The sequence below is a fragment of the Cydia amplana genome, chromosome 8, assembly GCF_948474715.1.
Source record: "Cydia amplana chromosome 8, ilCydAmpl1.1, whole genome shotgun sequence".
Lineage (NCBI taxonomy): Eukaryota > Metazoa > Arthropoda > Insecta > Lepidoptera > Tortricidae > Cydia > Cydia amplana.
Window position 1 is genome coordinate 16,865,428 of NC_086076.1, and position 26,212 is coordinate 16,891,639.

Here is a 26,212-nt window from a genome sequence, read left to right on the forward strand (position 1 = left end):
CGCAGTTAGTACCAGGGTAGTCCTCTAGACCACCTTCCATATTTTTATTTGATATAAGTAGTAGTAGTAGTAAAACACTTTATTGTACAAAAAGAAACATAAAACATGAAAAAACACACATCATTTGTACAAAGGCGAACTCATCATCATTTGTTTAATACGTGTAGGGTGTAACAAAAAATAGTGGGGATCCGTTTAAGGCATGTTCAGTATCGTGTCAAATCACAGACAGCATTCAATCAGGATTCAAGTTCAACTACGTATTTCCTGATAGCTTTGACCTACACCAGTCAATAGAGTCGTCATAATCATAACTCAGTATCAATCATAATATCAATTTGTCCATGTTATCAGTGGCACTTCAGTCGTTCCGATAGGTTAACTTAGGTAGTTTGTAAGGTTATCAACAACTAATTAGAGTAGGTATTATGAGATCATCTTGGATGTTTCCAAAGACCAACGAGAACTGTTGGAAAATGCAACGAATAACGCAGTATGTTATGTGTCGATGGTACTAATGGGTATGTGATTGCGGAAGGAAGGAAAATATTCGAATGAATACATACAATTCCAAGATGTACATAGCTAACCACACACCTTGTGCCACCCCGACTTGGCAAACGACGAATGTGGCAGCGACACCACAAGCGTCAAATACGTGGTAGTATTAGGGGGGCACTGCCGCATTTGTCACTGGCAACTGTAAGGATACCTTTAATCACGGAATTCGCAAAAGTCTCGGACAGAGACACCGAGGGTTCCGTACCTACAAACTTTCAGTTATCACATTAAATGTGAAATATTTTTGACCGTAAGTAGAAGTATACTATAATAAGTATCATTATATACCTACAGCGCCATAGCGCAAGTAGTTCTCGAGATATCTAGCGACATGACAGACAAACGGACGGACAGACTCGCACCATAAGGGTTCCTTTTTACCTTTTTGGTAGGTACGGAACCCTAAAAACAAGCCAGTTGCATGAAGTTACGTTTGAGTTATAGACGCAAGACGCCGCACCATAGCTATCTTTTTAGAAAAACATCAAAATAAGACTATACGAATCAATACACTTTTATCAACACCTTAGAAACTAAGCCCTTGGCGCCTTTGTATGCCTAGGTTTTGCTCGCAGTCTAGACGCATTTAAATAACAGGTTCCGCGTTGAATGAGGTTCAACGCTACCCAGGAAAAAACTTGAATTATATCGACGACACAATACAATACAAATGATGAACCGGACTGCGTTACGCAATGTACTGCATGTTTCTCTACTCAGAATAAAACTTGAACTGTAAACCAATAACTTGAGGAATGAAGGAATAGGACAAATGCATTTTAGAAAAAAGTCGCTTCTGTAGACAACACAATAAAAGTTGTATTGTAAAATACCCAAGTGCATTTATATCACGTATTTCTTATTGGAGACTCAAGTACCCTGTAAGTAGCCTGTAAGGGTGCAGAATGAATGAATTTGACTATAAACATGACCGCGATAGTTAGGAATTCATGAAATAAAACAATTTAAACGGATTATTTCCAGCATAATGAAATTAAATAACATCCCAACGTTTCGAGTTCTTACCACCGCTTGTGGTCAACGGGAAGACTGAAGAAAAGTAAACTACTGTCAGAACACACCACTATTTTAACTACTTACAGGGGGGTGTCACTCCGCAGTTTAGGTACATTTGGCCGGCGCGCCCATCGGACAGGCGTAATGGCAGTGGGCTGCCGCTCTTGCGCACGATAGTCGTGTCACGCGGTGCTCGCGCAAAATTGAAAATACACAATGGCTTACTTCCGTGAGATTCAGGCATACTATCTCCGGATAAAATAATTATGTATGTTTACATAATCAACGTTTGTAATTCCTATATATTTATCTTAAAAATAATAAATCAGTGGTAGGTATAGTATGTAGGATAGGTATAAACACTTGTCAAGTGATAACCCCGTGCCGACACTCACAGCTTGGTCATAAAACTGCGGCGCGCAAAGGAGATTCACGGTTCGTGCGCGGTTATAAGTTTCAATTTTGCTTGCAGGCGGCGATATAGGTGTAATTTTATACCTAATCTGACTTTTGTGAAGGAGTGAATTTTCTGTACGGTAGTACTACTATTAGTTATTCTATGCTACTTATCTACTAGGTATGCAAAAGCTGTCGTAAAAATAATTACTTATGTTTGTTTATGTAAAACTCCTTCTTGAATAATAAAGTTACATTACATTGGTCATAATGTTGTTGTGCCTCCGATTAGTAGGTATGCCATGCCACAAGATACATAAAATACTATAGAAAATGGAAATGACTGAAATTAACTAAGCGTTAACCACATCACTGAATTGCCTGGTTGTTCTTATTACCAGAGGGGATATGTGAGGGACCCATAGGTACATGTAGCAAGATACGATTACGATCCAAGGTAAATTCCATTTCAGTTCACTCGCACTACTTACAGGCGACATATAGAGTAGGGGTGTTTGTGTGTATGTATCTATCTTTATTTTGTATGTCCCACAATGGTGTCAATCGATTCGTTGTTAACTTTTTAACCGACTTCCTTCGGGTCAAAGATTTTTGCTTGCCTATGAACTTCTTCCTTGCCTATATATCGAAACGATACAATACAAATGACCAACCAGCCCTAACCGGCCTGAGTTACGCAACCTTCTGGTTCTATCTCCGACTGAACACAATCTGACTCACGTACCAAAACCAAAAACATCTACACAACTTTAAGCCTTATGCCCAGAAAGTTAAGTGTCAACAGGCATACGTGTCAAAAGACGTGACTCTAGTGACTGGGATTTGTTTTGAAATTGGAACAGTGAACGACAACGCCTTCTGTGGATTATCGCGTTGGTATTTTCTAATTACCTACGTACGTTGTTTACCATCGTCCACTGTGTTGACTGACAATTTGTAAACCTTATTCTAAAGGCATAACGTCCAATAATGGTCATTGCTGTTATCTGTGGTCATGTAGCCGGGTTGGCATTCCGCACTAAATCTCTGTATACTAATGAAGCAAAGTTTCGACAACTCTTGTTCGACATTATTGCAGTTCTGATTACCGCAAATTGTTTTCTGAAAATGGTTTCGAAAGATTAATATGTGTCCAATGTTATTGCAATAGTTTCTTCTCTCATTTTGGCGGTTGCCTAAACCTACAGTCGACGTCAAAGATACATATATTATACCTCGATATTGAAAGAGAGAGAAGGGCCCTAGCAGTCAGAGGCAATATGCTCATTCGTAGATTTGCACGATGTACGAGGGAAGTCAAACTTACACTATTTAATGCGTTTTGTACATCCTTCTACTCGTGCAGTCTATGGGTGAAACATACGAAGCGCGTTTATAACGCGCTCCGTATACAATACAATAACATCTTCAGGATGTTGTTAAAGCTGCCTCGCCACTGCAGTGCGTCAGGCATGTTTGCCGAGGCGCACACGGATGGCTTCCATGCCATCAGACGCAAGAGGGTAGCCTCTTTGCTGAGACGAGTGCGAGACAGTAATAACAACATCCTGAGGATGGTAGCTGGACGCCTTGACTGCCCAATGTTAAAATATTGGGTCAGTATTGTGACGGGAAGGGCATAAAATGTATATTGGGTGACTCCTTTTTCTGTTTTTGTTTTTAATTCTGTTTTTGTTTTTAATTATGTATTTATATGTAGGTACTAACATCTAGTTTCTAAGTTTTCGATGTAAGTAGACTAACACTATGGATGTAAAAGTCTGAAATAAACAAATTTTATTTTATTTTTTATTTATTTATTATGTTTACACTAAACTTTTGCACTTTACTTTGTTGTAATAAGGCGAAAAACTGTACCTCATCTATTTCTAGCTACCCCGATCGAACGCTTTGGTTGTGGAAAAAAACTCTCTGCCGAGGTTTTCTCGAAGGACTACAGTGTGGGGTTCTTCAAAGGAGTGTACAGGTTTCTGGGTCAGAATCACCTCTTTCAAGCGTCAGTAGACTAAGGTCACTAAGGTAACAGCTTACCCTTGGGCAGGCAAAGTGGTGGAGATAAAGTCGGAAAGCGGACCTTGTCGGGCCCCGATTCCCGAAGCAGTAGCTGATAATGCAACCGGGATAAACTAAGACGATAGACAGAGAGAAAAACAAAATACAACAGTAAGCATTTTATTATGTTTTATTGATGGACCGAGCGCGTGGTTAGCGCTAGCGTCGGCGTCTCCCCGTTTCAGCTTGGACAAAAATGATTTCGGTGTCCGGCTGAAAATTCCTTTACAGGTCGCATTTCTTAATAGATTCTCGTAAATTTTGTGAGGTTCTATAATTTTATGGAATTTTAGTCTACTCAGTTTTTGGAAAAATATTGAAATAGCAAAACCATGGATTTCGCGAGGTCTAAGCTCACAGTAGTGAGCAGGGGGTTTATATTGCTGTACCTCAGTAGCTATTCGATTCGCTGGCTCTCAGAATAACCCTGTTTTGCATGTAAGGCCCTGTGGTGTTCGTTCTTGTTACTGCCGTATAAGGCCCGCGCGTGCGAGGGCACAAATAAAATATACAAGGAAAACACTGCTGTTAAGGCGACTGGTAACTTTAATGACCTTGACTACTAAATAAAAAAAGTCGCTCAAAATAACCTTGACGCGACTTTATTGTTAAGAGAATAAGAGCGCGTCAAGGTAATTATGAACACCTAGCCCCCTTAGCAACTTCTGCTGCTGACTGTACATGTAGGTACCATATATACTGTAAACCTAAACACTTGTTTATTGAATAAATAATAAAAAATATTGTTCATGCATGTAGCCCATTGACCATTGGTAGACTGTGTTTGCAGTAAGGTTTACGAATTGTCGGTTAAAAACAGCTGCTTTTTGGGTACTTACATCTTTTTCTTTTGCTACCGGAACCGGAAATCGGTGTATTCGAAATTACAGGATCTTAAAATTGCGTTTAAACACGTATACAAAAAGTTACACTGATTTTGAGTTAGTTGCAAAAATATCGTACGGCTCTCGGGCTATTAAAAGTATTGATAATGGTACTGGGAATAACAACGCTGCACTCATCTTTGCGAGATCTATTCAAGAGTAAGTCACGTTTTGTCTTGAGCATCCGTGTTACATACATTTATATCCATTGCATGTCTTAGGTACTAGTATTTAAGTAATGGAGTATGTACTGTATGTAGGTATAAATAAGGTATAAATTAAATAGGTATCATAATTAAAAATACAATTTTCTGAAAATTAAAATATGAGTTAAAGTCATTAGTAGTTAAATTAAGACAGTTATAATCTATAGGTACTGCTAATAGAACTGTAAAACATACGATTTTTTCATGACTTTCATGAGATGTTTCGATAATTCTAAATTCTAATGTTGACATTGAATTGCCAGTGTCATAACCGCTTCACCAATTAGTTACACATTCGCCATTAAAATATAAGTGTGACAAAAAAAAACCTAATGTAAATTAAATTTACACCTTAGTAGTGTTGAGTCGCTCACTCGTGAGGCACCTCATTTGTACCACTCATTTTGTTAATTTGTCGCAGTACTTCGTACCGCAAAAATGTCTTACTTCACTCCTCTATTCATTTTACTCATTTACTCGCGCGCATCACAAACACCTCTTGCCACACAAATCATTCACACACTTCAAATTTCAAAAAAACTCTTATCCGTTCAAATTCACTCGCGAGTCTCGCGACCCTCAAAACTCATACACTCCTCACAACTCGCAACAGAGTCCCTGGATTGCGCGAGGCGCTAGGTGCTCGCCTGCTCGCCGACACTCAAAACTCAAATGTCTCAAATGAAGAAACGAGTAATGATCCACACTGTCAACTGCCGAACTACAAACCTTATTGCAACGACAAAAGGTCCACCGAGAAATGCGTTGAGTTTGTACCACTCACCGCCTCTCTGTGACATGAACCCCTCAAAAATCCTTTCAAAATGAAACAACGAATTAGAAATACCCAAAGAGGGAGTGAGACCGACACGCGACGTACTTGAATATCGCTTCGCGTCACCACCGAAAATACGTTATCAATTAAACACGAAAGACAACAAGCGTAAGCGCTGCAAGCTTTCATACATCTTAAAAAAATTGTCGCTGTTGGAATTAATTGAATAGTTGACGCTGAAAATATGCTAGTACCTCACCTCATTTGAAGTAAGACATTGTAACACCTCATTTTAGAAAATGAGGTACTCATACAAACTCATTTTAAATTGATGTCCTACCCATCACTACACCTTAGGGCTTAGGGTTCAAATTCGCCTTTATCTACCACTAACTCAATTAACTGTCATGTAGGTACAAATTGACATAATCGTTAAAAATGTTAAATGACAGTTACTTAACCTTTCCTTAACTCCGCTTTAATTAACTTTAACATAAATCAGTTAACACTGTCTGTGTTGTGTTATTTTATTTACTTTTTACCTTGGCAATTATTGTCATGTCAGCAATGTCAACTTTACACATAACATAACTTCATACCACGAATGCCTACAAACGTACGTATACTATTTTTTTAACTTTATTATAATGCCGGTAAAGTACAGTTTTGAAAAGCAGTAAAGAAAGTTACGATATTGCGGAAATATGAAATGTCTTTATTACTTCCGAAAAGGCTTATAAAACCTTGACACGGCAAAAATTAATAGCCCTTAGGCCACTTAGGCGATACGGTCAGCCTAAAAATATTCTAAATAGTGATTGCCGTCGGAAAGTTTTCAAAATTGCAAAATGTGAATGAATTTCTGAAGCCTGTCATCAGGGCTTTAAATACCGTTAAAAAGTTGGTATCGTTACCACAAGGTGACAGATCTAACGTTAAGTTCTAACTAACGTTAGACCAGGTACCGTTAGTTATACTACTCTTTACCGGTAACAAAATGGTAACGTTAGCAGCTGTCAATTTGAGCTAACGTTAAGTCAAAGGTATCGATACACCATTTTTAACGTTAGTAGGTAACGTTAACAACTGCTTATTTACGTTTGATTCACTGATAGATGCCATCATCGTTGACAATCGAGCGAATGTTCATTCACTCTCAAGCAGAGATGGGCATTTCGTAATTGATTCCTGGTTCCACGATTACTCGAAATTACTTTGTAATCTGATTACCGATTCCCAGATTACTTAGTAATCTAACAATACCGAATTACTAAGTACTTACACTTCCAATTAAGGAATCAAGAATCACCTTTTCTAATATTACAATTACTAGTAATTGAAATCAATGTCGATTCCTCATTACAGGAGTGCATTACTTGATTCCTTTCAGATTACATTTCGTACTACTACTATCAAAAGTACATTTCGATAGTAGATATGTTGTTGATGTTAGCTTAATACAATGATATTATATAACCATAGATAGGTTATACTCATACTTGAGGAGCACAAAAAATACTTCCATATTTATTTCTGAGCCTACGAAGAAATCTGTTATTTTTGATTAATTTTCTCATTCCACCCATCTTTGTCATACTCGTTGTTAAACATAAGCTCGTCTCTTTCTATTTCGGTGTGCGGGAGCGCGTTAGCACGTGCACATTTCTCGCTTGTCCAGTCGCGACTAAAGGCAACTTGTCCAATTTGTCACAAGGTAAGCGCTTCAATTTTGGAACGCCTATAACCTATCTTGAGTTATAAATCATTGGCTTAATAGATATAGATGCACCTTATTTAGGGTTGCCAGATGGTCGGGATTTGGCGGGATTCTCCCGATTTTTAGCATGTGCTCCCGATTCCCGACCAAGTGAAATATGTCCCGAAAAACAGCTTCACGTTATAAAACAATAATTTCAAGTTCCGAACTGTCGTCAAGCGAGCGAGCGACCCGTGTCAAGCGCGTCAGCGTTATAAAAACGTCTATGGGCAGAGCAGTTGACGTAGTGCCAATAGTGTAAAATATCGTTGTTTTTAATACAATTACTTTAATTTGAATGTTTTTTTTGTCCCGACTTAAGTCTCAAAATCCCGAAAAATTTATATTTTTTCCCGATAATAGCGCCTTTCGATCTGGCAACCCTAACCTTATTTGAATCAGGTGTACAGATTTCGAAAATGACCATTTTGGAATCCAAGATGGCGACCATGCAGTATGTCATAAAAGTCGTCATGGATGTCGTTTTATACGTTTCAGGGAACCTCATTATCATTTTTGAAGACCTATCCATAGATACCGCACACGTACATGGGTTTGATGAAAAAAAATTTTTGAGTGCAGTTCTAAGACTTCTAAGTATGGGGAACCCCCAAAATTTATTGTTTTTTTTCTATTTTTGTGTGAAAATCTTAATGCGGTTCTCAGAATACATCTACTTACCAAGTTTCAACAGTATAGTTCTTATAGTTTCGGAAAAAAGTGGCTGTGACGTACGGACGGACAGACAGACATGACGAATCCATAAGGGTTCCGTTTTTTGCCATTTGGCTACGGAACCCTAAAAACGAATAAAAAGAAGAAAAAGAGAGAAAAATCTTTATAGGGCTGGATCTCCTAAACCGTGCCTCGTAGCATAAAAATAATAAAAATTTCGTTCCTCTTCAGAACCACACGCCGAACAACCTATCAAATTAGGACATTATTATTATTATTTCACATTGCATGTAATAATGTCTCAAATAAGAATTTAAGTTTCACCATTCTAGATTAACATAAAGAATAATGACATAAGACTATGAACTCTAACTACTAGAATTAAAGTTTAGTTTTACTAACGTACCTACATAATTATCTTTAATCGAATTTAATTGAATCATTTTTACAAGCAAGCAGTAACATCAATAAATAGGTGTCTCATTTAATATAATCCGACTAAATTACATTTCAGCAATACCTCCATATTTCACAAAATAAATCAAGACATTATCCAACCTATATAATATTGACGTATATTATATCAAAGACGCCTGTACCTAATATAAACCGACCAAGTAACGAATTAGCTATACCATCATATTTAACAAAGTAATTTATGACGTTTTGCAATCTTCTTATTTTGGCAAATATATTCCGACACAGCCGGGTGGTATTCTATCTGTCCAATCTCGGTCCAATGTGTATTTGCGTCTCACATTTTGCTTAATGAGAGAGTGAGACGCAATGCATATTGGACAAAGATCTTAAACAAGTAGAATACCACCTCTTTCATTTGATAAACATAAAGAATAATGACAAAAGACTATGAACTCTAACTACTAGAATTAAAGTTGAGTTTTACTAACGTACATAATTATCTTTAATGTATTTTGACTGATTCTATTTCAATTTGACAGAAGCCCTGCCGTATTTATGGTCAATAAGGTCTACTGGCCTTAAAATTGTGTATGAAATTACAAGCAAATATCAGCTTAAAGAATGATAGTGTTAACGTTAGTTTGGTAACGTTAGTTTATAATGTGAATTGGGTAACGTTAACAAGCCCTACAATAAAAAGTAAAATTACCGGTAAAATTAACGTTAACTAGCTAACGTTATAATAATGTTAAGTTATCAAGTATCGTTACCATTTACTACCGGTAATAAGGTATTTTTATGATTTTAACGTTAAGTAACGTTACTTTATAATGTGAATTGGTAACGTTAACAAGGCCTGCCTGTCATATGTTTGTGTAGGAATCGAAATTATCCATTTCCAAAATGAAAGTTTCCTTTGAATCGCCGTCATTACGAGTAGGTATCTATTTGATGCTGAATGTACCTATAACACTACAAACTACAACTGAACGAATAGGTACAGCTACTTCCGAGGTTGACTGTACCTACTCGCCAGCCGGGCGCCAGTGCCGAGGCCGTAATAAGATTAATAAAGCCCCAGGAATACTGAATCCTGGCAGAGCTAAGTATATTCAACACATACAGGTCTAGCACACGCTTCAAGATGACCAGGATAATGTGATCCGTAACAGTCAACTATACTTAAGATCTCTCTCTCTCTCTTAAGATCAAATGACATGACGAGAATTAGAATAGTATAGGTAAGAAAAACGAAATATATGTGGTTATACGAGAATAGAGTTGCCATACATCGTCGTCTGAACTCATTTGAACGCATTTATGCTATGAAATAAACTGCAATTAGGTACTTTTATTTTAGTATCTTTGCCAATCCCAGTCAATGCCTTAAGTGTCATTCTATGGAACTTGCTAACTATGTAAACAAACCACCATAAGGAAATTCTCTGAATGATGAATTTACTAGTGACTTTTGTTTGTTACATAGTAGGTAAGCAAGTACCATAGAATGACACTTTAGAACAGTGACAGTCTGAATTACTGGTCACAAACTGCGTTTTTTGTGAAAAATAAACAGAGCTGATTCGTAGCTGCCAGTTAGGTACATCTATAAAAAAAGTCAACCCCTAAATTAACTCCTACTTAGTGTTAAATGTTATCAGTATGGTAGTTTACGCGGTCTCTTAAAAACAGAAGAAGTGTAAACCTTTTAGCGCGCGTGCTAATTGTAACAGGCACCTTTAGCACGCGCCCAGGTATACTGCTTTTTTGTCCTCAAGCTATTGTACAAATGTGTAGTCATTGTGGTATGTCAGTAGTTACTTACAACAATGACTATCATCATTATCTTTTATATCTTAGAAATCCCAATCGAAAATAATTTGGCGCGTCCGAAGTTTAAAGTACCTGGTCAATTTGGCACGCTCTCAACAATTTTACACCTCTTGTGATAAGACGATTTGTTTGCAAAGTCAACACTCTTAACAGACCATCGGTGGATCTTATGTCTATCCTAATAAGGTTGACAATTAGTCAGCCGTGTTGACGATGATGGTAGACTTTAATCGGAGACCACACCTTAACTGGTTCATCAGACGATGCACTTTGTCACAATAAGAATAACAACAACGATATGGAGGGGGCAGTTACACAACTATTTAAACGACACGTTACAGCGCTCGCGCTTTTTAAGATACGGCACGCTGAGATTGATAACTGGCCACTGGCTTAGTCCAAGCATCTAAATAATTAAATTAAAGCAATTTAGCATCACAGCTGTTCACTGTTTATTGGAAGTACGTCTTAATGTCATTGAAATTGATCGTGACGGGATGGTTACGTTTGTTTTCCGTATGGTCGTAGTGTGAGTCATAGTTTCCGAATAAATACTATAATAAGTGTATGGAAATTAGTGTTACAAACAGTTGAGCGTCGAAATTGTTCGGGTGCATTCTTGAAAAGGAGACTTACAAACTTTTAACAGCAAGTGTTAACTAAGTACAGCCAGTACAGGGCTCATTCGGTGACATTCAGGTCCTCAGACTTATAATAGTGTTCTATATTTAGTGATTAAAAAACTGTGACTGTAAGTGTTTCTGCAAGTTTCCTGTTCGCAGTTCCAAATTGGCGCCATATCTTAGGTTTCAAGGTAGGTCAACCACTTTCGTTTTAAGGCCACTCGTAAGGTGCAAATTCTTACTTGAGTTGACCCATTACTAACGAAAAAAGTGTTTCAAGTCGGTAGTAGAGCCATTTTTCGTTAAATGTGCAACTAATTATGTCAAATTGCGTTTGTTATTAACATAGTTTGCAGCTTGAGGTCAGACATCTGCCGTCGGTGCATTCTTTACGTTCGCACATAAAAACTGCAAGTATGCAAGGCTTGACGCTTGCCGTGCACTTTGTTGTGATGGATATAGGCATGCAATTTTGCATACTGCATCAAATTGAAGCGAGGGCAAGGTTCTTATGCAATTTAATAAGCCCATAAGAGGAACGTCCGTTCACACTTGAAATAACATCAAAGGTTTTGGCATGTCAAAGGTTTACATAGATGGCGCCAGCTTAGGGTTTTACCTGTCTCTAGTTTTGTTCTATGAGATTTGGCTTAAAGAGCGTCCACGCCATAAAATTCCAGAAAAAAATCAAGAATATGACAGTTTTCAGTTATGCTGGCGCCATCTGTAAAATAATTCGAGCGGCCAACTCCATTGATTATCTCAGACGACAGCGCCAAGTGATAAATCTCATGGTTGGCCACATGTACATGTATGACTCATTTGCGACAGGTACTTAGTTGACCCATCTTTAAAATCCTTCGACTTGTTGATATATACGAAAACTCGAGCCATCCAAGCTAATCGTAAACCTTACTGGAACAAGACAGGGTTTACATAAGGTCTGTTATATTTTGCTGTTAATAAAAAACTGGAACATTAACACTTGCAATGCCGTGTCACGTCCTCTTGATGCATCTTGCAGATATCAGCTATATTGCTGACAGATTGATCTGTGTGGCCTGCAAGTACCATCACCCACACTATTAACTGTACATCGGTGGACCTTATGCCTCTTGTAATAAGGTTCCCTGATGTACAGTTAGGAGCGTTGCTTTTTATACGACTTGTACGTCTAGCATATATTCGGCCGAATGACAGCTTGGCTGTGGTCCAAGATGGCTGGCACATGAGTTGTTTACCTTTTCTTGTAGGTGGTTTTATTAATGGATCTGTCGTTTGTCCTGAGATAGCATTCTAGGGTGAGGAATGTCTAGTTACGAAAATTGCATCATATTGTAGATGCTCCCTTCGAAATACCACTATTAAAGATAGGGTTTGAACTTATTATAATAAACAATCTTCCCCCCCTCCCCCTGACTATAAAGCTGGATCCGCTCTTGCTTCTTACAGTTAAATCTCATTTAGTTTTTTGCACTGACCATCAATTTCAATATAATTATTCTATTTTGTTCACCTTCATTTCGATACGAGCTTAAAAATAAGCAAAGAAGTCGTCTTTGGCATCCCGTCTCATTCTGCAAATTATCTAGTCATATCTGTTCAAAAAGAACTTAATTTTACAACATGTGCGGTCCATTATATGAATGATTCGCTGCAGCTCACCTTTAGTTAATTAACTACTAAATATAGGCACGCATGACATCGCGTCCAGTTTTTGCAGCGACCAGCGCGCGCGCCGGTGACGTCATGTTCCTTCCGCTGCTCGCATTCCTATAGACACGTCTTATATGTGGGGCAGGGTGATAAAGATCATTAATGGAGATAGTTTTGAGAAAATATATTTAATATATCCTGATTATTTGGCTGCGGTTATGATGGCCTTTTACGTCTTTCTTAGCTTTTTAAATTCTTTTTATACTTGCTCGCATTCCTAGCTTGAACAACATCTTATGTGGGACAGGGTGATAAAATATATCAAAATGGAGATACTTACAAGAAAGTACATTCGAGGGATTTTTTAGTATTAAAATATTATTAAGATTTTTAGGATGTGGTTAGTGGTTAGGTTTTAAATCTTCCTTCTTCGGTTTAGTCATCTTATAACTGGGACATTTGATTCAGCAATAGGACTCTCCTGCTGCCATCGGTTTTTATATCAAGTCGTGTATTGCCTTTCGGAAAGCACCATTAGTAAACTGGACCTGTTGATACATATACTGATGACATATAAAACAATAAGTATTGTCAGTTGTTTTGTTAAAAAATATTGTGATTTTTAAGCATGCTGCTCCTTGTTCCAGGTTAACGGTGGCAGCCCAGCCGAGCGTGCCGGGCTTCAAGCCGGCGACGCGCTCATCAAAGTCAACAACACAGACGTGTTCACGCTCAGACATCAAGAAGCGCAGGACGCTATCAGAGCTGCTGGTGTTGCCCTAGAACTCGTCGTCCAACGGTAAGCCATAACCCCGGAAAGTCAATGGATTGCACATTGGACAAACGGACACTCTCTCAAGTAGAACATCATAGACGTATTCACGCTCAGTCACGAAAAGGCGCAGGGCACTATCCGAGCTACCGGTGCCGCTCTAGGACTCGTCGTCCAATGGTAAGCTAAGCACCCTCAGTCTGTTGAACATAGCCGCTAATAATGTCATGCTCACGCTCCGACACCATGAGTTTAAATTAAATTGGACCTTCTTCAATAGACTGCTGAAAAAAAAATGGGAAGCCACTCAATAACATCAGGGAAATTTTTCAGGACGTAATGAAGCTTTGGAAAGATCCCCACACGAACTTTGCATTTTTGGAAATTTACTCCTCTCTGATCATTAGCGTTGTTGGCTAGTCATGAGATGACAGACACTTTTTTCGCTACTCCTATGAATCCTATACCTAAAAGAAACGTGTATAAATAGCATAAGTTATAGTTAATAGCGACAATAGCTGCAGGTCTCAAAATAGCATACTAATTTGAAACACCTAGGCTTTTCTTTATCATGTTGTTCATTGTACTTTTACATCTCACAGTGGTGGCGGCACCTGGCGTCCCGCAGTGACCCCCACAGGCAGTCTGCCGCGGCCCGGCTCCCGGCCTCTCGGCACCTCCCCTACCCCGGTCACCAACACCTCGCTCAAGGCCACGCCGCAGCCCAGCCTCGCCTTCGGCTCGGGACACAACAACGTCGCTAAGCCGTTTGGCTATGTAAGTATTGAACTATCATCGCCTACTACCGATGGATCGATAATTCGATATCAAAGGATATCAATCCAAATTTCGACCTTTTTCAATCTGACCCACGGAGAGGAAGCGGGAGAGCTGAATCTAATCCAATTATTGCCCGCTTTATTATGAAGTTTACTAGGGCCTTAAGGTCAAAAAGTTTAGAAATCCGAGAATATAGTCGAGACATACCCAACTTGAGACACGAAAGATGTCTATGTTAATAATAGGTATTTTAAGAGTTCCGCCGAGGGACAATTCAAGATTGAAGGCGTGAGAGCATCATGTTCGCATGGCGATTTAAAGTGTTAATGACGCAGTTTTTAGGAAGTTTACTTTTTGTGGATATCTGGAAATTAGTGTTTAATCCTCAGATGAACGGCGATAACGTGAAGAGCATAGTGAACAAGCAATACAACACGCCCGTGAAGATGTACTCCGATCAGACCATCGCGGAGACACTCTCTGCCCAAACTGAGGTGCTTGCGGGAGGCGTGCTTGGGTACGTACTTTATTGGGCTCTACATACCGATAATTTCATGCGATTTTGGATACATTGCTGACTACTGAGGTACCTACAATGAATTAAATTGATCATTCAAATGCCGCAATATATTCAAAATCGGTGTGTTTTGTAGACACTTATGTACTGGCATAAATTAGAATAAAATTCTTCTTCCGACTCTTATCGTCACAGCTGAGGGACGTGACGACTCTAGGCACTTAAAAAAACTCTTTAAACCGCATTACGATTTTGGTCCTAATGCATGTTGATTGCTGGCCTGTAATGTGGCTCCAGTTGACAATGAAATTAGACGGCATGGCACACACACAATCCGTTTAGTGTGGGTAATATGCCCACGAAATCCTAACACAGTTTTATATAAGTAATTTATATTACTTATTGCCAATTCTTATTTTTCGTCGTAAAACTGAAGGATCATTGAAATCTTTTAAATGCCTGCAAATCCTGCAATGCTCGTATGCATACTTGCAAGAACTAATACTCCCGACTAATATGTTATTGCCAAGCTAAACCCTTAGTTAGTTATGAACCCAGCCCTATTAGCACGGTAGAATTTTTATCGTTTGTCACCATGCCTGTCACGTTCTAACAAATATGTAAGTGCGAAAGTGACGGGCATAGTGATAGTGGATAAAAATGGAACCGTGCTGAGCCCACCCATAGGCGAAATGCCGTGTGTATTCGTACCAATGTAATGTTTTCCTTGACAGAGTAAACTTCAAGAAGAACGAGAAAACGTACGATGCGGAAAAGAGCGCCGTGTTTAAAGTTCTGCAGGAAGAACAGAACGATCCCGAGCCAGGTGAGACTCCCTCTCAACCCTACTTGTGTAACATTTTAATGTGTGATGATATTTCTGTATGTTGACTACTACATTTCTGTTGTAAAACTGCCGTCCTGTAAATATGTCATCAACATTTTGGTTCAACTGCAGTTTTAAAAGAATTTGAACAGGTATGTAGTTCTTCCTTGGCAGAAATTATCAAAAGTCCCGAAAAACTTTCGAACATGTATGTAGGTCACGCAAGGCATTTTTTTACTTAGTGAAATATTTATCAAGTCATCAGAATTGGTTGCACCAGAATGGCCTCAAATGTGCATAATACTCTTGCGAGAATCTTGGGTAATTTAATACAGAAAATGTATTTTTATAATAACCTTGAAAAGCGTCAGCGCGCTATCGTAATCGGTTTTATGTTTCCTCCACGATCATTTCCAACCGTTAATGGCCGAGCAAAATTTTCTAAATGGCTGTTAATATGAATTGGCGAGTAGAGGTTGCTCCGGGGGCTCCACCGGCGGCCACGGGGCTGCGCCACGTGCAGGCGCCCGTCACAAGGCCGGACGCGCCCCTCAACAACACCGGGGGCTTGCCCGTCGGACAGAATATTTGCGAAGAGTGCGAGCGACTCATCACGTAAGTCGGACGACACGCGCGGACCGACACGGGGGCAAACACTAGGGCTATCGTTCATTTGTTGCGCGCACCGATTGAGCCGTCGATATCTAAATTGGGAACTTGCGGAAAATTATAAGTACTCGTATCTTAATCGGGAGAAACAAACTTATTTGGATCTAAAATATCCTCAGTGTGTTCCTTGTTGCATGGAATGTCTTGTATGTCGACGGTCTGATCGTTGGACGGTTTCCGGCATGGTTCCCCGCAACCTTCCCTCTTGTTATTTTTGTAATGGATTGTTGCGGCCGGCAGAGGCGTCTCACTTTTACTCGCGGGCCAGCGTGGGGCGCACCCCGTGCGCGCTGTACAAGACGCACCGCTCGCGCTCGGCTACGCCGCGCGTGATCGGCGGGCCGGGGCAGTCGGCGAACTCGCAGCGCGGGACTCCGCAGCCGCAGAACCCGCATCGCGGGACCCCACAGTGTGGGACGCCACAGCCTCGTTCTCAGGGCACGCAGACGCCGGAGCCAAGCGCTGTTCAAGCTTCAGAGCCTGAGGCCGCGCAGCCACCTCCAACGCTGGCCCCCGAAGCTATGCACCGGCCCAGCATCCCCGTCGGCTGCCACCAGGTCCTCCCGGACGGCAGCGTGACCCTGGGAGTCCCTGCCCAACCGCAGCCTGAAGCCGGCGCGCTGCCGGTGGTCAACGACACGCCCTATTGCTCGGATTGTAATCGCTACATTATGTAAGGGCCGTGAATGCCGTCACGTGTTTGCGACCGTGTCGATCTGTGCACTATTAGATCTAATGTAGTATTTATATATGTTCGATCATGTTCCTGTTGCGGCTCCCTTGAATCTCGTTAAATTAGCTCGGGTTTGTTTTAACGGAGCGGTAACTTGTAAATTAACTTGGCAGATCTATTTGTTGTTCGTTGGAACACACTTCTAGGTCCAGCCAGTTAGTTGTTTAACTTCTCACAAGTCATATCACTTAGTTATCTTGCGAATTACTGTTTCACTCTTCATTTTCATCTCACCACATTTTATCATGATTCTTTCTTCAATGCCATTGCCATCTAATCATCACTTTACATTAATACTCTTCTCTCAATGTTGTATTCGTAGTAGGAATGCGAACTAGGAAGCATCATGTCACTTAGCATGACTCTCGCTACATCTTTCAATACAAATACTTATGTCATGTTCATTTCATAAATATTGAATGGTAGATATCAAGTGGCACGTGTTGGGTGGGCATGTTTGTAAAAAGTAGAACACTCACACAGAAAATGACCACAAGATTTCTTAAACATAAGTATTATATATTCTTATTTTAATATCTTCACGCGCCTTTTTATCCGTTTCGGTGCGGGTGGCACGATAGGCGAGTCATCAATGTTTTTAACGTGTGGCGTATGACACGATAGGCGTGCCATCATATTCTATGAAGTAAGGCGCGCCTGTCGTGTCATGAAATAATTGTTCACCGCGCCGCCATAGCCAAAAGTTTTCGAAAATGGAACACGCAACGAAACGGTTAATAGGCAGTTCGTCAAATGTTTGATCACAATTCAAAATTGTTTCTAATGCATTTTGTATTTCATACACATTAAGGCAAACAAGACATCCATAAATACAAAAACTCGATAAATTGATAGGTCTCACTGTCTATCATCATGATAGTATCATCATTAGCCGCACACATTCACACATTAGCCTCAAATCCATACTTGAAACTAATCTCTATGTTTTCTATAGCGGCGTGTTCGTCCGCATCAAGGACAAGAACCTCCACGTGGAGTGCTTCAAGTGCTCGACATGCGGCACCTCGCTGAAGAACCAAGGCTACTACAACCTCAACGGCAAGCTCTACTGCGACATCCACGCCAAGCTCGTGGCCCGCCAAAACCCGCCGGCGTCTAATCTCGAGCCTGTCACTGTGCCACCGTTAGTATACCGACTTGTAAACTATGAAGTGCTTTAAGTGTCACACGTTCGGATCACTGAAGAACCAGGGCTATAACCGCGAAAATCGAAGTTCGCAATTGCGAGAATTTTTCTCTGTCACTCTAATTACGCCATCATTGGAATAAAAGAGAAAGATCCCCGCAATTTGCGAAAAACGGTTTTCGCAGTAGCCCCTCAGGCGACCTAGCTAAGATGACAATCGCTTGCGCTTCGCCGTCGAATCGCTTTGTGTCTCTCTATCACTCTATATTAGTGTGATAGTGACAGTTGCGTTTCGTTGGCTACGTAGCGTTAGCGATTGGCATGTTGTCTACGGAGCCAGGGCTATAACCTCAACAGTGAACTGTACCGTCACTGTGCCACCGTTAGTATGCAAGTTTTGCAGCACTTTTTTTAGAATTCGGTTTTATGGACCAAATACAATTTCTTGGTGTCACCAGATCATTATGTTACTAACAAGGAAAGGTAAAATCCGGTTCGAAGGACCAAAATTACTAAAATTGTTGGATTTTTATACCGTAACGATTGCCTGAAATGAACGTCGATTTTACTGTTGTTAATAGTTGTTTATTTGTTACAACAGTGGCGGCCGCATCCCGACGAACACTTACTCGACCCCGCTGCCACCACTGGCCACCAGCAACTACAGTAACGGATCTTCTTCGCTGTTCAGCGTGAGTATACTCTTGATGATAATACTGTTTAATTGGAACGGTCAACGGTCATTCTTGCGAAAGATTCAAACGTTGTTTTGGACTTTTCTGGAGACTAAAACGGCCGATTTTACGACTGTAACAATAATGCGACACATATTATTATGTTGCTCAACTGTGACACAAGAAATTTGCTCATCATGTCTGTCAGCATCGCATGACTTAAACCAAATGTCGCTCATCTTCGCCTGGCATTGGACTGTCACGCTAAGTATTACATTTGTCTCCCAGTGTATAATGGCTTATATATTTGTATGGTGTGTGCAGCCGTCAAGCAACATATCCGGCCCGAAGCCTTTCGGCTCATCCATCGGCTCGGCGTACTCGCCATCGCTGTCGCCGCGCTCGGCCCCGCTGTCGCCCGCGCGGCCGGTGCAGGCGCCCGCGCCGGCTTACACCCCCGCCCCCGCGCCTGCGTACGCGCCCGCCTACACGCCCGCGCCTGCTGCGCCCGCTCCCGCTCATGCGCCGTTTGCGCCAAGTAAGCGAGTCACTTTTGCTATCTAGTTGATATAAATCAGTCACATCCGTTATGGGAATGAAGTACAAATATTGATATAGGTATACCTACCTATTTTATTAATTTTGTTTACCATTTTTAGGTCACTCGTACAAAATTTGTGTTACTTAAACTTTGTGATGATTTGATTGTTATGTCAGAGGTTAAACCTCATTAATTAAGTCGTAAATATAGGTAGGTACATTAAGAAGTTATTATATTGAAATCTCTAGTCTATTAACAAAAGTGTCTTAAAAATAATAACTCTAACTTAATGTCACTCTATCAGGTGTTATTCATATGACGTATACCTATGTTGCTGACGAAACGAAATTCCACACGCGATATATCGAACAAATGAAATAATATTTACAAATATGCATGCGTCACCAGTTACGCCTGCCTTTAATAGGGTCAATAGTTTATTACTTTTATAAGTCATCAGAAAACTTGTCAACATTGAGAATCATACTAGCAGACAGATGCAACGAAACAAATTAAATTTGTTGTTCTCAAAGTTTAAGGTGACGAATCTGAATGTACCGCATTAGAATGATTATGTTTAAATATGTATTTTTAGATGTAAGTAGGTGTTTTGTATTGTCGCTCTTGGTTAGCACAAAATATGACATTGTCTAGCGACTTTACCATTAAAAAGTTACAAAAAACCAACTCATTTAGGTACAAGTTTTTCCAAAAAGCTTACCACGATACCATTTCGTTAGATGATAATGGTCTTTTTCATAAGCACCGAAAGATGAGATATACCATCGAGTGTTTGGTTGGTATATGGCTGTAGTCACTATAAATAATTAAAGTTGATTTTTCTAAAACGTTATTATTTTTGGCAGAGTCTCCAGGTTCCATTTTTAAAGGTAAAATATAAATAGGATAATGTGTAAAGCGCAACTCGGCTTATAATAGCTATTTGTACCTAAATACACATGTGTAATGTATGCGCTAAGCGAGCAGCCAATGTCAACCGCAACATTAAAATAACTCCTGGCACTGATACTAAGTACAACGATCATTCATACTTCGCCATCGTAAAACTTTTCGTTATGTTAGTGCCGCTTCTTTTAGTTGATAGGATTAATGCTTTTTCGAAATCACTAATGTTTTATTTCATTTTTTCCAACCACTTTTTCAACCCTTTGAAACCATGTAACTTACTAACAGGCAAGAATGTGAAAAGCGTTGTGTGGCCCCCACCGAACCCGCCAGAAGATGAACCACCTAATGTATTGAGCGATTATCCGAAAACACTTTGCCAGAAACCCAGAGCTGAACCGCCTACTGTCAAAGAGGCGCCAATGGAACGGAAAATGAGCAAAGTAGAGTTGCCAGTCAGTACTATGCAGGATACAAGCATGCAATCAATTTCAACTTCTCAGCAAATTGCAGAGTTTACATCGAGCTCCTCTTATGCGGCAGCGCAAATGTCAACTGCCACTGCAGCTACTACCCGTTCAGAGACCGTTTCAGTTGTGGAAAGCAAGCAGACACAACAAGTAATAAGCGAGAGTAGCTGCACCGTACAGTCTTTCACAGAACAAGCTGTCTCACAAAGTCAGATGTCAACTATGTATCAATCTCAGACTAGCCCTCCCGTAGAAAAAATCTTCGACAATCCCATGAACCAACTTGACTCAACGTCTATGTCGAGAAAAGAATCTGCGACCGAAATAAAATCAGAAATGGTGACTGAACAACGTTACGAACAGTGCAAAAGGGAATCTCTAACTGAAAGTCAAATAAAAACAGTAGACGTTCCGAAAACAGAAATTGTAACTGAAACAAGAAGCCAACAAAGCAAACGAGAATCTGTCTGTGAAAGTCAACCAAGAACTGTTGATGCTCCAACAAACGAACAAAGAAGCCAAGAATGCAAAAGGAAATCTGTAACTGACAGTCAAATAAAATCTGTAGATGTTCCGAAAACAGACGTTGTAACAGAACAAACTGCTCAAGAAAGTAGAAGGGAATCTGTAATCGAAAATCAAATAACAACTGTCGATGTTGCAACTACAGAAATCATCACTGCTCAAATGTCCCAGGAAAGCAAAAGAGAATCTTTAACCGAATGTAAACTAAATACTGTCGAAATTGCTAACAATACTCAAGATCCTCAAGTTGTCAAAAAACAGTCAGAAGCTATGGAACAGCCGATAGCTCCAATTAAGGAAAATACAATAAATGCCGATAGAAAACAGTCAGTTGAAAATATTCCAATTACCAATACAAACCCCGAAAATCCGGCCAATAAGAATGTCTTACAGTCAAATCCTACATCACCAATAAAGCCTTTACCGCCGACATCTATTCCTAATCCTGTTCCTAAAGGATTTGTATGTTCTATGATTGATGCTTTAACGACAGCCCCAGATAGGCCATACTCTCCTTTACCTGAACCTGCTGCACCCAGTAATTTACTCATTCAAAGTAATTTGCTACCTGAAAATCCAAATCCTCCAGTTTCTAACGAAACTCAAAACGAAATACAGCAGGAGGTACAAGATCCCTTAAACGTAGAACTTCCACCACAGCCGCCACCTATGTTTACTCAACAACCCAAGCGCGGCATAACACCAATCCCACCAATTAAAACTTATAATCCACCCGAAACCCGAAAAAAAGATGAACCTATACCATTGCCCCCACAAACAGAACCCTACATTCCACCTGACTTCAAAATAATCATAGAGCCTAAAGTACCGCCCCGAGACGAAACCGCTTCTCCGTTTGTTGAAGCTTTAACCACCGCTCCTGACCGGCCTTTTACGCCAGGAGGTAGTATTGTGCCAAATACCGAGCGAAGTTCTCTTAAGGAGGCTTTGACTATTGCCCCAGAACGTTCTTATAGTCCTTTACCTTTAGGAAGTATTACCAATAAATCTACCCAAAGTAGTCAATCCACTCATTACACCTCAACGTCGACAGTCCAAGTTCAGTCAACTTCTTTGGATATCGTACGTCCTATTGCAACGCAATCTATAACACAGATGACTCATTCAGAAACTTCAAATATGCAAAACACATGTAAGTTACAATCGTCATCTGAAATGTCTGCTTTTAGGCCCGTTCCCAAACAAGTTTTCCCACCACCACAACCAGAAGAGTTTTGCCAGCTTGCAAATTTCCCACCTATGAGCCAAGATATCAAAACTAATTTCGAGAAATCCGTACGAAAACAAGAAGCTATGATAACAGAATCTCAAATGATGCAACAGTCAACAAATACGTTCAGCAACATGACTACTCAAGGATTTTCATCTGTTAAATCTGCTCAAAACTTCTTCGAACAATTAGATAAAAGGGAATCCTTGTCATCAGTATCCGTTCGGTCAAAATCTGGTCTACATAAACCTGACAATATTCCTCCATATCAAAAGCACTTTGAGCAATTACCATCTCAAAGAGGCATTACCCCGGAAGTTAGTTTCGCTCCTGCTGTACTTCAAAGGCCTGTTACTCCTACCACTGATCCGCCTATCAAACCAAAGGATAAACCGGTAGAACCAAAATTACCTCCGGCTCCCATGCCCCAACCAAGATTTACACCAGAGATAAGAACTCCAGCCCAACCACCTCCCGTGCACTTCCATAAAGATGCCCCTATTTCAATGACATTTCAACCAGTTACTGACGAGCCTTTCCTGAGGGCATCCCCTGCTCGAAGCCGACCTTCAACTCCTAGTATGATAAACAAACCTGCCCCCATAATCCCTTATTATCAAATGAATTTAGTATCAGTAGAGCATTCGGCATTGGAAACTCATCTTTACGAACCGTCGAGCCCGGAGACAACAAGTCGTTCCCCGACTCCAAGGATGAGATCTAAATCTCCAGCTCCAGGACCACCACCAAATCCGTTGAAGGCTCATGCACCCCGTATTAAAGAATCCACTCCACAGAGAAGTGCCGCTCACTCCCTCCTAAATCAAGCTACATCGAATCTCCGCAAAGAGCATGAGATGTCACAGAAAGGATTCCAAAGCGGTGTCGAAGTTTTTAACGCTTCTGGTGCTAAAAATTGGAGCCAAGATCAGCCATCGGTTATTAAAGAACAAAGACATTCGAACGTCGGGTTCAAAAGCGAAACTTATAATAAAGGCAATGTGAGCATCAAGGAAGATTCTGCAATCAACCAAAACTATGGTCAAAGACAAATGCAATCACAAAATGTATCTGAGTATGGCAATATGACTGTGCAAACGAGTAGGAAAACATTTGAGGAGTATGAAAGAACACAGTCCGCTAAAGTTATAGAAATACATAAAGGTGGTTCGTCATCATTTGGAGCGCAACAGCAAATTGAATCTAACGTTCAAACATCCAGTAATCGTAATCAAGTGTTTCCACCTCCAGTCATGAGTTTGCCTTCTTCCCAGACTTCATCTGTTAACCACACTAATCAAAATGTTGTTGCTAGTAGAAACACTGAAAGCTGTTATCCAAATCCTTCGATTTCTGGTGCTAACCAAGGTCCAGTGTGTGATCCTACCCCATCGACAGGTTCCAGCGTAGGAGCTGCCGCTCGTGGCAAAACCTTTGGGGTTTCTTCAGCCCCCAAACGCGGCAGAGGCGTTTTGAACAAGGCTGCTCTGCCAGGATCTCGTATACCCCTTTGCGGTTCCTGCAATGGCAATATTAGGTGATTTGAAACATGAAACAACAACAGCAGTTGTTGTGTTTGATACGTGTTGCATGGTTTCAAGTGAATAGGTTGTCGCGTGTTGATTGTAATACAAATAATAAGTTAGGTCATTAATATTTAGATTTTGTGTTTGATGTGAGTGTTTAGAAAGTTTTCATATAACCCTGCTTTTAACATTTGTTTAATTTGTTGGTTTTGATTTTCTAACAGCTAACGAGACGCCGACTCACCATGTCCCTCACAAACCAGAGTTTAAAAGTGCTGCCGAAGAGAGACTTATCCGAAAAATGGCGAAAATGGCGCTAAATGGTTACGAAATTGGAGTACAAAGAAAAATAAAGCCAGCAGATCATATCCAATCTATGGCAGATAAGATCCAAGACACAGTTGTGACAAAACATCCCCTTAATACGGATAATCTGTCATCAGGGGACAGCAGCCGCGAAAATACTTTAAGGCGTCCGTTAAATAAAGCATTCGAAAGGAATTACAAAACAGAAAATTGTATCCAAAATATTGGAGATAAAATTAAAGAGACTCTCTTAAACTATCACCCAGCTGTAACTGCTAATTTAACTAACGGCAACAGTAACGGCTCTTCGCCGCAAGCTAAGAATATCGGAGATAAAATAAAAGAGAGTCCCAATCAACCTACAGCTGTTACAATTAACGTAAACGGTAACCCACCACCTCCGCCACCAATGTGCTTTGATAAATTAAATGATACTCCTAATAAAAACTTTTCAATTCCAAACAAAATCAATGGTGTACCAGTTCCACCACCAATTCCGAATTCGCCTATTCCGACATTCAATGCCAGAAATTCCCCTACTGGCCAATTATTAGATATGATAGATTCAAAGACATTGTACGGCGGAACCAACGGAGCCAATATCGCAGACAAAACTCAAACTCTTGAGAAAACAAATAAGAAATTAAATGGATCCATAGGTTCAATGGGAATCGAAAAGGAAAAAGTTGGGAATAACTATTTGAACACATTGCGGAAAAAGGATTTAAATGAAAAGACGTCCTTCCTCAACGGAATAAATAAACATGATGCATCTAAAACAGAACTGCTGGTGGACTCGAAAAAGAATATCTTAGGCAAAAGGAACTCCTTTGAAAAAGATAATCTTGTAAATGATATAAACGGCTACTCAGATAGTATATACCAAAAAGACAAAATAATCAACATGGTTCCAGACACAAACACGTTAAAAAAAGCCAGTATATTTGAGAAAATATCAAACGAAAAGAGCAACAATAAATTCCACAATGATGAATCTCCGAAAATTGATTCATTACCACACAATTTATATGACAATTCATTATATTCCTTGAAACCTGTAAAGGTTAACGGTAATGGTAACATAAACAATCAACGTAATTGGAATAGTTCTGATGACGCAGATTCCGTTGAAGAAGAGACTGATTCAAGTAATGATTTCAATAAGCAAAATGACAATGATGTGGATGTTGTTGTAAAACGAAGACAGAAACGGACAGAGAGGAATGTGGATGGCAGGAGAGACTCTCATATTATAGCTCGCCCTCTAAGCACAATGACATCTGCCGACGTTGCCGACGGACTGTTACCCGTATGCCACAAGTGTGACAAAACTATAACCAGGTAAAATTACAAATCTAATATTTGTACATATAAAAAGTAAATACAAAAAAACCCCAAAAACATTCAAAGTAAGTTATAAGCATGACTGTCTTAAGAATGAAGCACGAGTTTTCTATTAACAAATTAACTAAACTATAAAACATTTCCTGTAAATCACCTGATACGCCACGATAACTTCTTTGTACACCTCATAGAGGTCAGAATTAGATATAAAAAAATCAGAAAAAGGTCTAAAAATGTCGATGAACTACGAGAGATAAATGTTATAGTGACGTATCGGGAGCTCAAAAGGCTGTCATCGTAAAGAGTTGACTTAGCGACCAATGTGTAGCTGATGCTGTCAAAAATTTCTAACACTTGAACTTCCAAACAG

The 26,212-nt window shown here is 40.0% G+C and overlaps 2 protein-coding genes across 6 annotated transcripts in view; one reads left to right on the forward strand and one right to left on the reverse strand.

Annotated features, from left to right (window-relative positions):
• The window catches only part of LOC134650153 (iron-sulfur cluster assembly 1 homolog, mitochondrial), a 146,878-nt gene that overhangs the window by 55,363 nt on the left and 65,303 nt on the right, over positions 1-26,212 (reverse strand). The window lies entirely within an intron of this gene.
• The window catches only part of LOC134650127 (PDZ and LIM domain protein Zasp), a 70,521-nt gene that overhangs the window by 38,797 nt on the left and 5,512 nt on the right, over positions 1-26,212 (forward strand). Inside the window, exons 3-12 of one of the 5 annotated variants that reach the window (XM_063504966.1) lie at positions 13,523-13,674; positions 14,250-14,424; positions 14,817-14,944; positions 15,679-15,770; positions 16,680-17,112; positions 18,128-18,316; positions 18,921-19,011; positions 19,318-19,531; positions 20,401-20,424; positions 24,065-24,203. In XM_063504966.1, coding sequence (XP_063361036.1) covers positions 13,523-13,674; positions 14,250-14,424; positions 14,817-14,944; positions 15,679-15,770; positions 16,680-17,112; positions 18,128-18,316; positions 18,921-19,011; positions 19,318-19,531; positions 20,401-20,424; positions 24,065-24,203 — 1,637 coding nt within the window. Of the gene's footprint in view, positions 1-13,522; positions 13,675-14,249; positions 14,425-14,816; positions 14,945-15,678; positions 15,771-16,243; positions 16,386-16,679; positions 17,113-18,127; positions 18,317-18,920; positions 19,012-19,317; positions 19,532-20,400; positions 20,425-20,728; positions 24,204-24,416; positions 25,840-26,212 lie in introns of all 5 variants that reach the window. The other 4 variants (XM_063504962.1, XM_063504963.1, XM_063504965.1 and 1 more) reach the window with 4 other exon arrangements.